At 50.5% G+C, this 14183-nt stretch overlaps 1 protein-coding gene across 1 annotated transcript in view; it reads right to left on the bottom strand.

Annotated features, from left to right (window-relative positions):
• LOC133756617 (uncharacterized) overlaps nucleotides 1-14183 on the bottom strand; it is a 167765-nt gene that overhangs the window by 63850 nt on the left and 89732 nt on the right. Inside the window, exons 26-30 of the mRNA XM_062187238.1 lie at nucleotides 12897-12946; nucleotides 12356-12532; nucleotides 11212-11214; nucleotides 3990-4107; nucleotides 1497-1662 (exon numbers count right to left, since the gene is read on the bottom strand). Coding sequence (XP_062043222.1) covers nucleotides 1497-1662; nucleotides 3990-4107; nucleotides 11212-11214; nucleotides 12356-12532; nucleotides 12897-12946 — 514 coding nt within the window. The remainder of the gene's footprint in view (nucleotides 1-1496; nucleotides 1663-3989; nucleotides 4108-11211; nucleotides 11215-12355; nucleotides 12533-12896; nucleotides 12947-14183) is intronic.

Genomic DNA, 14183 nt, shown 5'->3' with positions numbered 1-14183 from the left:
AGGGTCTCCCACAGTTCTTATATGCACCAGCTAGAGTGAAGATTTGGATTATATCACATCTGTTTTAAATCAGCAGGTTTAAATAGGCCCATGGCCTCATTTCTTAGGTTCTTCTCATTCTTTAAAATCCCTGGCTACTATGTTATACTATTTCGCTACTAATGAATATTGACATGACTAGTGACATAATTTGGATGTGAATCAAATGATCAAAATCAATTTCTCTGCTTCCGATAAACCCAGCTTACTACTCAAAAATACAAAAATTATACAGTGTCTTATCAACACTGTAAGATACTAAAATCCTATTTTTATCTTATAATCTGGTACTGTTAGAGTCCACTGATTAGCACTGGATGTATAAAACAAAAGCCTCAGTTATTCGTACTACAAGACTCTTGCAGTTGTTGTTGGATGCAAAATTTAAAAAATTTATTTGAGGGGGCAATGCTGTGGCATAGCAGGTACACTGCCTGCAGTGCCCGCATCCCATCTGAGCGCCTGTTTGAGTCCCAGCTGCTCAATTCCCATCCAGCTCCCTTCTAATACACCTGGGAAGACAGTGGAGGATGGCCCAAGTGCTTGGGCCGCTGTACCCATGAAGGAGAACCAGAAGAAACTCCTGGCTCCTGACTTCGGACTGGCCCAGCTCTGACCATTGCAGCCATTTGGGGAGTGAACCAGCAGATGGAAAATCAATCTCTCTCTCTCTCTCTCTCTCTCTCTCTCTCTCTCTCTCTCTCTCCCCCTCTCTGTAACTCTGGCTTTCAAATTAACAAATCTTTTTAAAAATTTATTTGAAAGACACTGAGATAGACAAAGCTCTCCCATATTCTGGTTCACTCCCCCAAATGCCCACAACAGTTGGGCCAGGCCAAAGCTAAGAACCTGGAACTCAACTGAATCTTCCACTTAGGCGCAGGAACCCAATCACTTGAGCCGTCACCAGCTGCCTGCCAGTGTGCGCATGAGCGAGCAAGCAGCTGGAATCAGAAGTGGAGCTGGAACTTGAACCCAAGCACTCCCATATAGGATGTGGTGTCCCAGGGGGAGTCCTCACCTCTGTGCTAAACACCTAGCCTGGTTGTAATCTTAACACGGAGGGCCTGGCTCGAACCTTGGAGGAAGGGAGGCCAGGAAGGAAATGGGAGTAAAAGAAAACCAGTCTTCAGCAGGGCCTTCTACAACCTTCTAGAATGCTTGCACAGATTTTCAGACACCCAGAGAGTCTAGTGCCCAGTTCCCAGTCACCAAGTGGCAGACACAGGATGAAAACCTGACCCCTGACTTAACATACTTTGTGGTTTAGCATGTACATGTGGAACCAATCAGGTCAACGTGCATTTCAGAGACAGCACACAGTGGGACTTTTCCTCTTCCCTTCTCATCACTGTCTATTGGGAGAAAATATTGTAGTTCTGCTTTCCAAATAGTAAGGGCTTCACAGACTTGCCATTGAATACAGAAGGTGACTTCAATGATCTCTAATCACTCACCAATGCCCTCTGTTCCTCCCCAGTCACCCCTCCAAGCGCTTGGGCTCAGAGGACACTCAAAAGATGCTGGGCCGTTGCCCAGTTTCGCAAAGCTGAGAAGGTAGGCCACAATGTCATGCAGAGGCGCCACCAGCCGCAGAGTGAGCTGTAAGGCTCTGAACGCTGCCTGCGGGGAAAATCAATAAGAGGAAATGCGCTTGAGGAAGCTTCTGACGGACAAACCGAAATACGCGAGTATTGATCCGAGACAAGGGCTTTAAGCAAGAATATTTAGGCAGATATTTTCATAGGGTACACAGGCTGATATGTGAGGAAGAAAACAGCTAACCAGTCCTGGACCAGGGACTAGGAACTCCGGTGGGTGGAGTTCCAGCAATGCCTTTCCCTTTGTTTGCAGTCATTGGTGCCATGGACGTATGAAACTGTGCTTGTATGAGCATCAGTGAATGACAAATGGCACAGATGGAGTCGCAGCAGGGCCCCACACTCAGCACTGTCCCGAGTGGATACCTAGAAGCACAGCGCACTGACCAACACGGCTGAAACTAACACACGGCTCAGTGTCAAACACTGGTTCTTGAATACCAACACCCAAGTGAAGGAAAGCGAAAAGCCATCATCTAACTATACAGGAATGAGCTTTTCATCTATTTTTTTTTAAAAACTGAAAATTTTTCAATGAAAGAAAGGGTGAGAAACTGAGGTTGCTAAATAGGTTTCTACTTAGAAAAATCAGGAGATCCCCACATTGCTCTTTTATTTATTTAACAAGCGTAGTGGGTGCCCCATATCTACTGGTTCCATGTCTGTGGATTCAAGCAATTGCAGATACAAAATATTTGGGAAAAAATTGCATCCATAGTGGACACATAAAGGTTTTTTTTTTGTCATTATTCTCTAAAATACAGACTGTAACAACCACTTACATGGATTTGCTTCGTATCATGCAGCCTAAATTACCTAGAGGTGATTCACAGTACACAGGAGGATGCCCACGTGCTATAAGCAGATTTATCTAGGGATTGAGCTTCTGCAGATTTTGACGTATGTGGGGAATCCTGAGACAAATGTCCCATGGTCACCAGGGGATGACAGCTGGACTTAGGTGAGGGTTCTGTGCTTTTTTTTTTTTAAGTTTTATTTATTTATTTGAAAGTGTTTCTAAATCTACTTTAAACAAATCTTTATTAGCTATCTTTATTTTATTTGAAAGGAAGAGAGAGAAAGTGAGAGAAAGAGAGATCTCTCATCTGCTGGTCACTCCCTAAATGCCTGCCATGACCAGGGCCGGGCCAGCCCGAAGCCAGGAGCTGGGAACTCAATCCACATCTCATGTGGGTGGCAGGGACCCAACTGCTGCCTCCCCGGATGTGCGTGAGCGGAGGGCTGGATGGGGAGCAGAGGAGCCAGGACTTGGACCAAGCACTCTGGTATGGGATTCCGCCATCCCGAGTCGGGTATTAGCCACTGTACCAAAAGCTCGCCCACCGCTCTTCTGGTCTGTGGTTACCGATATTACTCTCTGTTGGTAAGGCAGCTACACAGAATAACGCCCAGCAGTTAGCTGGCTGACCTGCACATGCAATCTCAACTTCTTATTGGCTTCAGGACAACAGGGTGGAGCTTCCCTGAGGGCTTGGGAGGAAATTGAAGACTAATAGGGGAAGTAGAAAGCAGGAATCGGTGTTCCTTAATAACCAGGGAAAAACAGAACTCGTGAGATAATGAGGCCCAAGAGAAACTACAGTAAAGCAGGCAGAAGTATTAGGAGCTGGGAAAAGATTTTAGTTATTGGTGCCTGGGGGAAGTGGGGGAGGGGTTGACAGAGAGACCATCTCTGAACCAGGAGGCAGTTAGGTTGAGGTAGAAAGTAAGGGACAAAAAAGGCCTATGGGGCTGGCGCCGTGGCTTAACAGGCTAATCCTCCGCCTTGCGGCGCCAGCACACCGGGTTCTAGTCCCGGTTGGGGCACCGGATTCTATCCCGGTTGCCCCTCTTCCAGGCCAGCTCTCTGCTATGGCCCAGGAAGGCAGTGGAGGATGGCCCAAGTGCTTGGGCCCTGCACCCCATGGGAGACCAGGAGAAGGACCTGGCTCCTGGCTTCGGATCAGTGCATTGCGCCAGCCGCAGCGGCCATTAGGGGGTGAACCAACGGCAAAGGAAGACCTTTCTCTCTGTCTCTCTCTTTCTCTCTCTCACTGTCCACTCTCTGCCTGTCAAAAAAATTTTAAAAATCTTCCTTCCCATAGCAAAAGGACGTGAGAGCCCAGACCCCTCCTCTCACCAGGCTGCCTGCTGGGAGCCTGCCCCCTCCCCTCGCTGCTCTGCGGGAGCTTTTCCTCTGTTTCAGGAAGCTTGGCCTGGCCTCCTTTGTCCGTGTTCTCATTCTCCGTGGACACGAGACACGCATCCAAACAGCTACAGATGCCTGCGTCACCGTGAGCCCTACAGAAGCAGCCAGCATCCATTCTGGCACCTGGGAGAAATACCGACCTTTTCTGGCAGAGTTCTGAACATCGCCAACACTTCGGAAGGGTGGGGTAGGAACCACAAGTTGAGGAAGACTTTTCCATCAGGGGACAGCAAACACCGAGGCCGGGGCTGGAAGCTCCTGCAGTTGGAAGGAAACACAGCACACAGCGGTTCCCTGGAGGTCAGAGGCAGAGTAAGGTGCACTGTGTCAGCCTGTCAGCAGGGCTCAGCGGCCAAGGCCAAGGGCAGCGGAGTCTCCTTTGCAGGCTGGCTCCCAGGTGGCCAGAGTTAGGTATAAATAACTCCAGGAATCTGAGTGGTTGGGCTACTTTTAGACTGGGTGTGGAGGAGGGTGGTACAGGGGGTGGGGTAGGGACAGGAAAAAGCCAGGGCAGGAAGGAGCTGGCCAGCGCTGTCCTGGGTGCTACCTGTGGCGTGTGCCTTAATCCTCCAACACCCTTGGGCTGCCCTCATTTTTGTTTTGCAGCCGAGGCCCTCAGAGGTCACACAGGTCTTGCCTAGTGGTCTCCCGTAAGACGATACTGGGTGCATATAAGTGCACATCCAACCAGCCCTGGAACCCAGGCTGTAGACCCCAGGCCCTCCCTCTCCTCCAGGAGGAGGGGAACCTCTTTCCAGGTTCTCCAGACTCTGGCCTTCTTTTCCCTTTTTCTCCTCTCTGTTCCCCTCCTCCTCCGCAGCTCCCTTGCCATTTCTTGGGCAGCAGTTCGGCCACGTCTCTGTGGTGTGAGGGTTCTCACCAGCGCAGCCACCACCAGCCGGTCTGAGCGATCGGATGTCACCTGCATGGGTGGTGCCCGAGGTGCACCTCCCTGGTCCCCAGAAGAACCGTCATCCTGAATTTTACTTGAATCGATGTCTTGCTTTTTGTTGTAGTTTTACCAAAAATGGACATCGCAGGAAGAGATCTCTTGATCTTCATGCAAATGGAAGCCCGTGAGTTTTCTGTCACACCCGTGGAGGGAGGCGGTGCCCCAGCTGGTGCCTGTGCCATTCCGGGAGATGGGCAGCCACTGTAAGACCACTTGAATAGATGTGATGCCATCAAGTCTAAGGTGCTGTGTCCGTCTGTTGTGTGGGATGTGGCGACGTGTGCAGGGCACAGGGTGTAGACTTTGGCATCAGAGGACCTGATTTTAAGTCCAATTTCCCACAACTGTGTGGCTTTAGACAATCACCCTCTTTGTGTCTTTTCATCCATATATGGGGGTAATGATTCCTAATTCATAGGTTTGATATAAGAAATAATTACAATTTTTAAATTATAATACATGTACATTTTTGTGGGGTACATGCAGTGTTTCTTTTTAAAAGATTTTTTTTAAAAGATTTATTTATTATTGAAAAGCAGAGTGACAGAGAGAGGGAGAGACTGAGAGAAAAGAGATCTTTCTTCTGCTTGGCTCACTCCCCAAATGATCATAATAGCCAGGGCTGGTCTTGATTGACACCCGGACCCCGGAACTCCAAGTGGGTCTCCCACGAGGGTGCAGGGGCCCATGGACTCGGACCATCTTCCACTGCTTTCAGAGGTGCATAAGCAGGAAACTGGGTCAGAAGCAGAGCAGCTGGGACTTGAACCAGCACTGTGATATGGGACGCCAGCCTTGCAGGCAGCAGCTTAGCTCCCGGTGCCACAAAATGACCCCCAGTGCACTATCTCAGCACGCGTGTACAGTGGAAACTGGGTAGACCAGCGATTAGCATTTCTGTTTCTTATGTTTGGAGCTTACCAGCTCCTCTCTTCCAGTTCTCGATCAGTCTATAATGGGTTATTGTGAACTGTAGTCACCCCAGTGTGCAACATCAGAGCTTGTAGCTTCTATTTTAACTGTGTTTTGGGGCCCATTATCCAACCTCCCTCTAGCTCCACCTCTCCCATCCCCAGCCTCCAGCCATCACTATTCTACATTCAAATGGACTTTTTAATAAAGTTTTTGATTAACATGTAATACTTGGACATTTTTATAGATAATAATTTTTTAAAGAAAAAGTATCAAGTGTGTGAAAAATATTTCAGAAACTTTGAGTTGTTGTACAAAGTTTGCTATTGTTCTGCTAAAATGTCTGGCATCTGCCTGGAGCCAAGTGACAAGGGTGGAGGGGACCTTAGGAATTCACGTGGCACCGTCCAAGCAATCTGTTAAGAACTGGAGATTTAGAGCCAGCCTTCCTGTGCAATGGGTTAAGCCACCGCTTGAGACACTGGCAGCCGGTATCAGAGTACCCGTGGGAGTCCTGGCTGCTCTGCTTCCTAGCCACCTGTCTGTTAATGCCCCTGGGAAAGCAGTGGACTTGGGCCCCTGCCACCCATGTGGAAGTCCTGGATGGAGTCAAAGGCTCCTGGCTTCGACCTGGTCTAGCCCAGGTCATTGCAGCCATTTGGGGAGTGAACTAGCACATGGAAGAGTCTCTCTCTATGTGTGTGTGTCTTTCTCTCTCTCCTTCCCTGTCATTCTGCCTATCAAATAAATAATTATTAAAAAAAAAAAAATGGCCGGCGCCATGGCTTAACAGGCTAATCCTCCGCCTTGCGGCACTGGCACACCAGGTTCTAGTCCCGGTTGGGGCGCCGGATTCTATCCCGGTTGCCCCTCTTCCAGGCCAGCTCTCTGCTATGGCCCGGGAAGGCAGTGGAGGATGGCCCAAGTGCTTGGGCCCTGCACCCCATGGGAGACCAGGAGAAGCACCTGGCTCCTGGCTTCGGATCAGCGCGATGCGCCGGCCGCAGCGGCCATTGGAGGGTGAACCAACGGCAAAAAGGAAGACCTTTCTCTCTGTCTCTCTCTCTTTCACTATCCACTCTGCCTGTCAAATAAATAAATAAATAAATAAAGAGTAAAGGAAAAAGAACCATTAGTCTAAAAAAAAAAAAAAAAAAAAGAATTGGATGCTTGCACATGCTAATGAGGGGATGTCCTGGAATTGAGGGTTATGTGCAAAGACCAGAGACCAGTGCCACCTTGAGTTTGCCAGAGACAAAACAGCAGAAGGCAGTGTGCACTAGATGTGGAGGCTCCCACCCAGTGCACCTGGGGCTGACCCCTGCTCACCCCCTCTACGCCCCGGTCCCAGGCAATCTCACTCACTGTTCTGGCCGCAATCTCTATCCACCTGCCAGTGGCTCCTGAAGCCACAGGGGCAGGCCTGGGCCCCTCCAGGTGCCAGAGTTCCAGCTCACTTCCTCTTGGCTGGCAGTGCCTCCCTCCAGCCCGATCGCAAAGGTCAAGTACTGAGCTCTCACCTCTGTGCTTCTCCTGGGACAGAGGAGCCACAATCCCAGAGCCCAAGGCCAGACATCAGGGTGTGTTGCCTTTAGATTCTTCCTTCTCCCTTTCTCTTTGCAACCACAAAGTCAGACTGTTCCTGTCCTGGGGCAGACCAAAGTCAGCCTAATCCAGCTGCATCTCTATTATGTAGTTCACAGTGTTTAATGATATCCAAAAGAAACCCCGACTACCAAACACTAAGAGTAGCAGGCCAGGCATTGGGCCCAGTAGTTCAGATGCTTGTTAAGACACTCACATCTCCCATCAGAGTGCCTGGGTTCAAGACCCAGTTCTGGGGCCGGCGCTGTGGCATAGCGGGTAAAGCTGCTTCCTGCAGTGTCAGCATCCCATATGGGCACCGGTTCGAGTCCTGATTGCTCCACTTCTGATACAGCTCTGTGCTATGGCCTGGGAAAGCAGTAGAAGATGGCCCAAGTCCTTGGACTCCTGCACCCGCATGGGAGACCCAGAAGAAACACCTGTCTCCTGGCTTCCAATCGGCCCAGCTCTGGCAGTTTTGGCCAATTGGGGAGTTAACCAGTGGATGGAAGACCTCGCTCTCTTTCTCTCTGCCTGTCCTCTCTGTGCGTAACTCTGACTTTCAAGTAAATAAATAAATCTTAAAAAAAAAAAAAAAAAAAAAGACCCAGTTTCAACTCCTCACTCCAACTTCCTGCCAGTGCTAGGAGGGGCAGTGATGGTTCAAGTAACTGGATTCCTATCACCCATCTGGGAGGCTCATATTGAGTTCTTTGCTCCTGGCTTTGGCCTAGCCTAGCTCCAGCCTTTAGGAGCATGTGGCAAGTGAATCAGTGGATGGAAGATCACTCTCTCTCCCATCCAAGTACTAACCAGGCCCAACCCTGCTTAGCTTCCGAGATCAGACGAGATCAGGCTCATTCAGGGTGGAATGGCTGTAGACAGCTCGCGCACTCTCTTTCCTTCTTTCTTTCTCTCTGCCTCTCTAATATTTTTGAAAGTTGCAAGGTCTGCATCTGAGCGAATGGATCTGCTGGCTGGCATGACTGAGCCCAGTCCTTGGCCTTGGACCAACACAATTGCCCCTGGGGGCTCAGCACCTTCTACTAAGTGCTTGACTATTATTTTCTGCCTTTTCCACTCCTGCTCCAAGTGAGGAGCCCTTAGCCGAGCACAAAGCTCTCCGTGCCCAGTGCAGGGAGCGGGCAGGGAGTGTGGCCTGCTTCTCAGCCCTCCCTCTGTGGATGGCCCATCAGCTACCCAGCCAGACAGCTCCCTGAGCTGCTCACCATCCCCCCCCTTTACTTCTAGCCCCTTAAGCAGCCCACTCCCGGGGCCGCACCCCCGTACCCACCACACCTCTGCAGTCTTCACTTTCCCAGCCCCAGCTTGTATCCCCCACCCCTAATTCTTTCACTCCTTCACTCCCAGAAAACCTCTTTCCTCCCCGACAAAATACGCTCCTTGACCTCACCCAGCCTTCTGCTGTCCCCTTCCAGTGGGCAGTGCCTCTCTGACCTCGCTCCCTACACTACCCAGGCCAGATCTCACAGCCAAGCACAAGAAGCGCCCTGTCTCCAGCACCTATAGTGCGCTGCTTCTTTGTACTCCTGACCTAGGGGCCCGGCAAAGCCCCAACTCTGAATCCCCCCCAGTCCTCAGCTTCCTGTTCCCAGACGCACACTGCTCAGCACAGCTGGAGGAAATCACACACTGATTAAATTGATGCAACAACACATAAATGATTTCCAGCCTGAGCTATATCACCCTGGGACAATCCTTTCTCTTTCCTCTCATCAGCTCTCGTGTCCATGTCCTGGTTCAATAATCCCAGGCCTCCTCCAAGGCCCACACCAAAGCTGCCAGCAGATGATGACTAAAGGCCCCTGGCTGGAACCCCTCCACTTCCTAGTGGTCCGTCCCCTCCCCTTCGCACCCTCCTTTTCAATCTGGATCAGAGTCAGATGGCTGCTCAGGGGATACAAAGTGAGGAGAGCCTCTGGGCTCCAGGATCTTGCTTTCCAAGGCACACACGGCACTGTGGCAGGAGCGTGATGCAGTGGAAGTCCACGAACATGCAGAAAACACTGGGAATAAGAGACCCCCGAGACTCGCTGGGAGAAAGAGGCAGAAACTCAGGCCGGAGGCTTCCACGCCGGGCATTATCCTCTCCCTCCACTTCTCTGCCTTCTAACGGCACTGCCACCTTCCCACCCCACCTGCCATGGGAAAATCTGTGTAAGCCAGACTCGGGGTTTTAACCATTTGTAAGTGCATACTTCAGTGTGCTAAGTCCACACACGTTGCCGTGTAACCATCACCACCATCCATCTCTCCTAAACTGAACCCCCACACCAGCTAAACAATAATGGCACTGCACTCTTTTTGTCCACCCAAGCCATGCACTGGGTGATATCTGGACTCCTGCTCCCTCAGCTCCACATTAAGTCTGATGCCTGGATGCTCTTACCCCTGCACATCCCCGGTCTAGACAATCATAGTAGTTTCCCATATGGTGTCACCGATAACCATCTTGCTCCTCCTCTCTGTGATTAGGACGAGCGCCAGCCTTCTGGGTCTCACTCCCTTCTCTCCCCATTGCTGTTCTCAGAGGCCACAGACAAGAGCTGTGCACAAGTCCACCTGCTGTGTCACAGCTCTGTGCCTCTGCACGGTGGCTCTCCCTTGTCTACCAGGAACATGGATCATCACTCAAGACTCAGGAGAAGCAACTCCTCACCCTGGAAGCCTTTCATGATCCATAGCCCCATTTACCCAGTCCTTCAGCTAATCCTGAGCGATTATTGGTGCTTCCATTCAACAGTTATTTTATCTTATTCTTTATCACACTCTTTGTAACACTTGTCTACTTCTCCTTGCCTGGAAAGGACCCTCTCTTTTGTCTCTTTCTCTACTGCACAGCACTTGGCACCAATGCTGCCATGTACTGTTGTTCAGGTTGTGCCCTGAGGCAATCGGCAGCGGCCGAGAGCCAGCCTGTACTATACTTGCAGGCACCGCACCTGCCCAGAGGAAGGGATACTCTCCCCTAGTGCACAGAGACCAGTTCTGTGGGATGATGCGCCCCCACTCCTTGCCCAGCACAAGTGATGTTTCCCTTAGCCTGGAGTAAACACATGGTCATCTACAAGAAATAACAAAGGCATTGAACAAGACCTGCCAATTAGAGAGAGATCCCCCTTCTTCACACTCTGACCTCCTTTCTTGGTTGCTGCCAATCAAGCTCATCAGAAATAAAAACCTGAACACATTTCGTCCTAAACACAAAGGCAGGGAACTCACGGGTAACCTTCTGGAAACTATTGTGCAAGTCTGATCCCAAATGCAGGTTGGGTTTCTACTTGACCAGCGAGCGATGAAATAATGGAGGTAAGAAATCGCAGAGGGTTCATCCAGCCTTGATGCCTCACGCCCCGTGGCCTTTCTGGGCAGCCGGCGTCAGCAAAATCCTCTGGTACAGACCTGGTCCGCTCTTCTCTCACATGCATCTTCCAGTAGGTAAATCCTGAAGTCTACCCAGGGGAGTGCACTGGCTGAATTCACGAAACTCAGTGCTGCTCTCCACAAAGTGGGCACCTTGGAAGCACTGGTGTGAAACTGGCCGTAGTTTGGTAGTTAGCTATCTGCCAGTCAAGAGCTTGAGGATGGCAACTTCTTTTTTCTTTTTTCTTTCTTTTTTTTTTTTTTACAGGCAGAGTGGACAGTGAGAGAGAGAGAAAGAGAAAAAGGTCTTCCTTTTGCCGTTGGTTCACCCTCCAACGGCCACCATGGCCAGTGTGCTGCGGCCGGTGCACCGCGCCGATCCAAAGCCAGGGGCCAGGTGCTTCTCCTGGTCTCCCATGGGGTGCAGGGCCCAAGCACTTGGGCAAGAGGATGGCAATTTCTTTCACGTCCTGGCACCCCCTAGCCTCTGTTATCCTTGTTTTCTTGATGGGCTCTCACTTCCCTGCCACCTGCTCTTTGAACTCCTCCCAGGCATCCTCGGGTAGAGTTCTAGTCCCGGTCTGGGCACCGATCCTGTCCCGGTTGCCCCTCTTCCAGGCCAGCTCTCTGCTGTGGCCTGGGAGTACAGTGGAGGATGGCCCAAGTGCTTGCGCCCTGCACCCCATGGGAGACCAGGAGAAGCACCTGGCCCCTGCCATCGGATCAGCGCGGTGCGCCGGCCGCGGCAGCCATTGGAGGGTGAACCAACGGCAAAGGAAGACCTTTCTCTCTGTCTCTCTCTCTCTCGCTGTCCACTCTGCCTGTCAAAAAAAAAAAAAAAAAAAAAAAAAAAAAAAAAAAAAAAAACCTCCCTCTTCGCATCCCATGTTGTGGTGTAGCAGTTTAAGCCATAACCTGGAACACCAGCATCCCACATGGGCAGCTGGTTCATGTCCTGGCCACTCCATTTCCAGGTCTTTGCTTATGGCTTGGGAAAGCAGCAGAAGATGGCCCAAGTGCTTGGGTCCCTGTCACCCATGTAGGAGACTGAGATGGAGCCCCGGGCTGCTGGCTTCTGCCTGGAGCAGCCTCGGCCACTGCAGGCATTTGGGGAGTGAACCAATGGATGGAAGATCTTTCTCTCTGTCTCCGTGACTCTCCTCTTCAAATAAATAATGCAATCCTTTACAAATGGTAAGGAATTATGGAAGCAGCTCTGCTCTTTTCACTTAATATCTATAGCTGTATGTATTTCCCTATCAGATAAAATAGGAGATGCTTTTTTTATCCAGGACACTAGTTTTTCATTTTTTTTCCTGAATATTTCTTCTCCATTGAGTAGATTTGAAGCCAGAGTAGCTCAAGGTCAAGTTTACTCATTTATTTGTTTATTTCAGATGCTGGCTTGTGTAAAAGGCTGGGACTGATGAAACCTCTGGGCTCCCCAGGGAAAACAAAGCACAGGTTAGCAAAACAGTCCAACAGCCCCCTACACAAAGAATGTTTTCTGAGTTCCAGTACAAAGTTACTCTTATGGCTGGAGCGTTGGCACTTGCTTTTTCCTTCTAGACCAGAAGACCAAGGTGTGGTGCAGAAAAGGGGGCAAGGATTTCCACGGCAACTTACCATGCCCCTCCCCAAAGGGAGGGAGGGGTTGGGAAGGAAGTTACACACCTGGGGTCGGCCTGGAGGCCCTCCTCGGAGTCCCTCGGCCCCTTCTTCTCCTGTGCTCGACCCACCATGAAAAAGGTATCCCTGACGGTAGGGAAATCTTCCAGCAGCGCCCTCAGGCTGCTGTAGTAGGCCACGATCTGGCCCCGGAGAGCGTGGTGACACATGTGGCGGTTAAACCTAAAGTCAGCACAGAGCACAATGAACCTGCGGAGGATCCACGGGTCCCACCCGGCACAGGACTCCCAGGATCTACCTCCCCGGAGGACTTTTCAAATAGGGTACTTCTGTCCAGAAGCAATTTCCAGGCAGGGCAGGTGGGCACCGCCTGAAGGCAGAGGCACCCACCTCTCCCAGGTGCTTCTTGTCCTACATGGCTGATGCTCCTCTGTGTGTCAGGAGACACTTGGTTCTGTCCAGTAGGACAGTGCTCTGCCTAAACCCCAACCACCTGACTGTCTGACCTCTGTGTAACATTGCTGGTCATCCATCGCCATCCGGGTCAGAGAAATCAGCGTGTGTTATTCACGTGTAATATACTTACTTCTGACAATAGTCGACTATCACGTCCCTCTTGACTTTTCCAATTTCATCCTGTGATAAAGGAGAATGACCGCTCTTCTATGGAGTAGTAGACTAGCAGAATGCAGCCACCCTAATACACAGGCACAAACTTACAGCAGAGTTTAAGCAGGAACAACCCACAGAACGGAGACATTCTTTCAGGGGGACACTTGGCGACAGTCTTTTGTGGTGGCTCTGCTTTGAACTGACCCATCCTTCTGAGCATGCCCAAAACGCAAGGTCCTGACTACTGCCTGAGCTTGTGTTTCCCGAGAACAATCTTGAGGGACAGGGTAGTGTCTCCCTCTCGGGGCAAAGGGCAGGCTTGCTATAAAAGAGGCGGGTTCCCCAAGCTTGGTGTGTCTGTACTGTCACGTGCCTGTAGCCGCCTCCATTTGTCCCCAGGGAACAGGAGACACCAGAGGAACTGGCACAAACAGGAAACTCACGCTGCCTGCTCTGCGGTGAGTAATTACGTTCTTCCTCTGTGACTTCGGAGTCTTTTTCTTCTGCCAGCAGTTACAGGCTAACTTACCCCTCTGTCTCTCCTTCTGTCTCTCTGCTTTTCAAATAAATAAATGGAATAAATCTTTAAAAAATAAAATAGGCTAAAATCCCAGACCCTGACACAATGGATGATTAGAACTGATAACTCTAACACAACTGATGACTAGAACTGATAACTCTAACCAACACAACTGATAACTATGCTGCCTGTGCTCTTTCTGATCTGATAGGTGTTAGATAATCCTGAAGGATTTTTTTTTTTTTTTGACAGGCAGAGTGGACAGTGAGAGAGAGGCAGAGAGAAAGGTCTTCCTTTTTGCCGTTGGTTCACCCTCCAATGGCCGCCGCGTTTTTTTTAAGATTTTATTTATTTATTTATTTATTTGAGAGGTAGAGTTACAGACAGTGAGAGAGAGAAACAGAGAGGAAGGTCTTCCTTCCTTTGGTTCACCCCTCAAATGGCTGCTATGGCTGCAACTATGCCAATCCGAAGCCAAGAGCCAGGTGCTTCCTCCTGGTCTCCCATGCGGGTGCAGGGCCCAAGCACCTGGGCCATCCTCCTCTGCACTCCCAGGCCACAGCAGAGAGCTGGACTGGAAGAGGAGCAGCTGGGACTAGAACCTGGTGCCCATATGGGATGCCAGTGCCTCAGGCGGAGGGTTAGCCAAGTGAGCCACCGCACCGGCCCCAATCTTGAAGGATTTTTCAACAGACTAGGCTGAAACAGAAATGTGGTGGGAGCTTCTGAAAACACAAGGTA

The sequence above is a fragment of the Lepus europaeus genome, chromosome 3 (assembly GCF_033115175.1).
Source record: "Lepus europaeus isolate LE1 chromosome 3, mLepTim1.pri, whole genome shotgun sequence".
In the NCBI taxonomy this organism is placed as follows: domain Eukaryota; kingdom Metazoa; phylum Chordata; class Mammalia; order Lagomorpha; family Leporidae; genus Lepus; species Lepus europaeus.
This window is presented reverse-complemented; position numbering and strand designations above follow the sequence as displayed.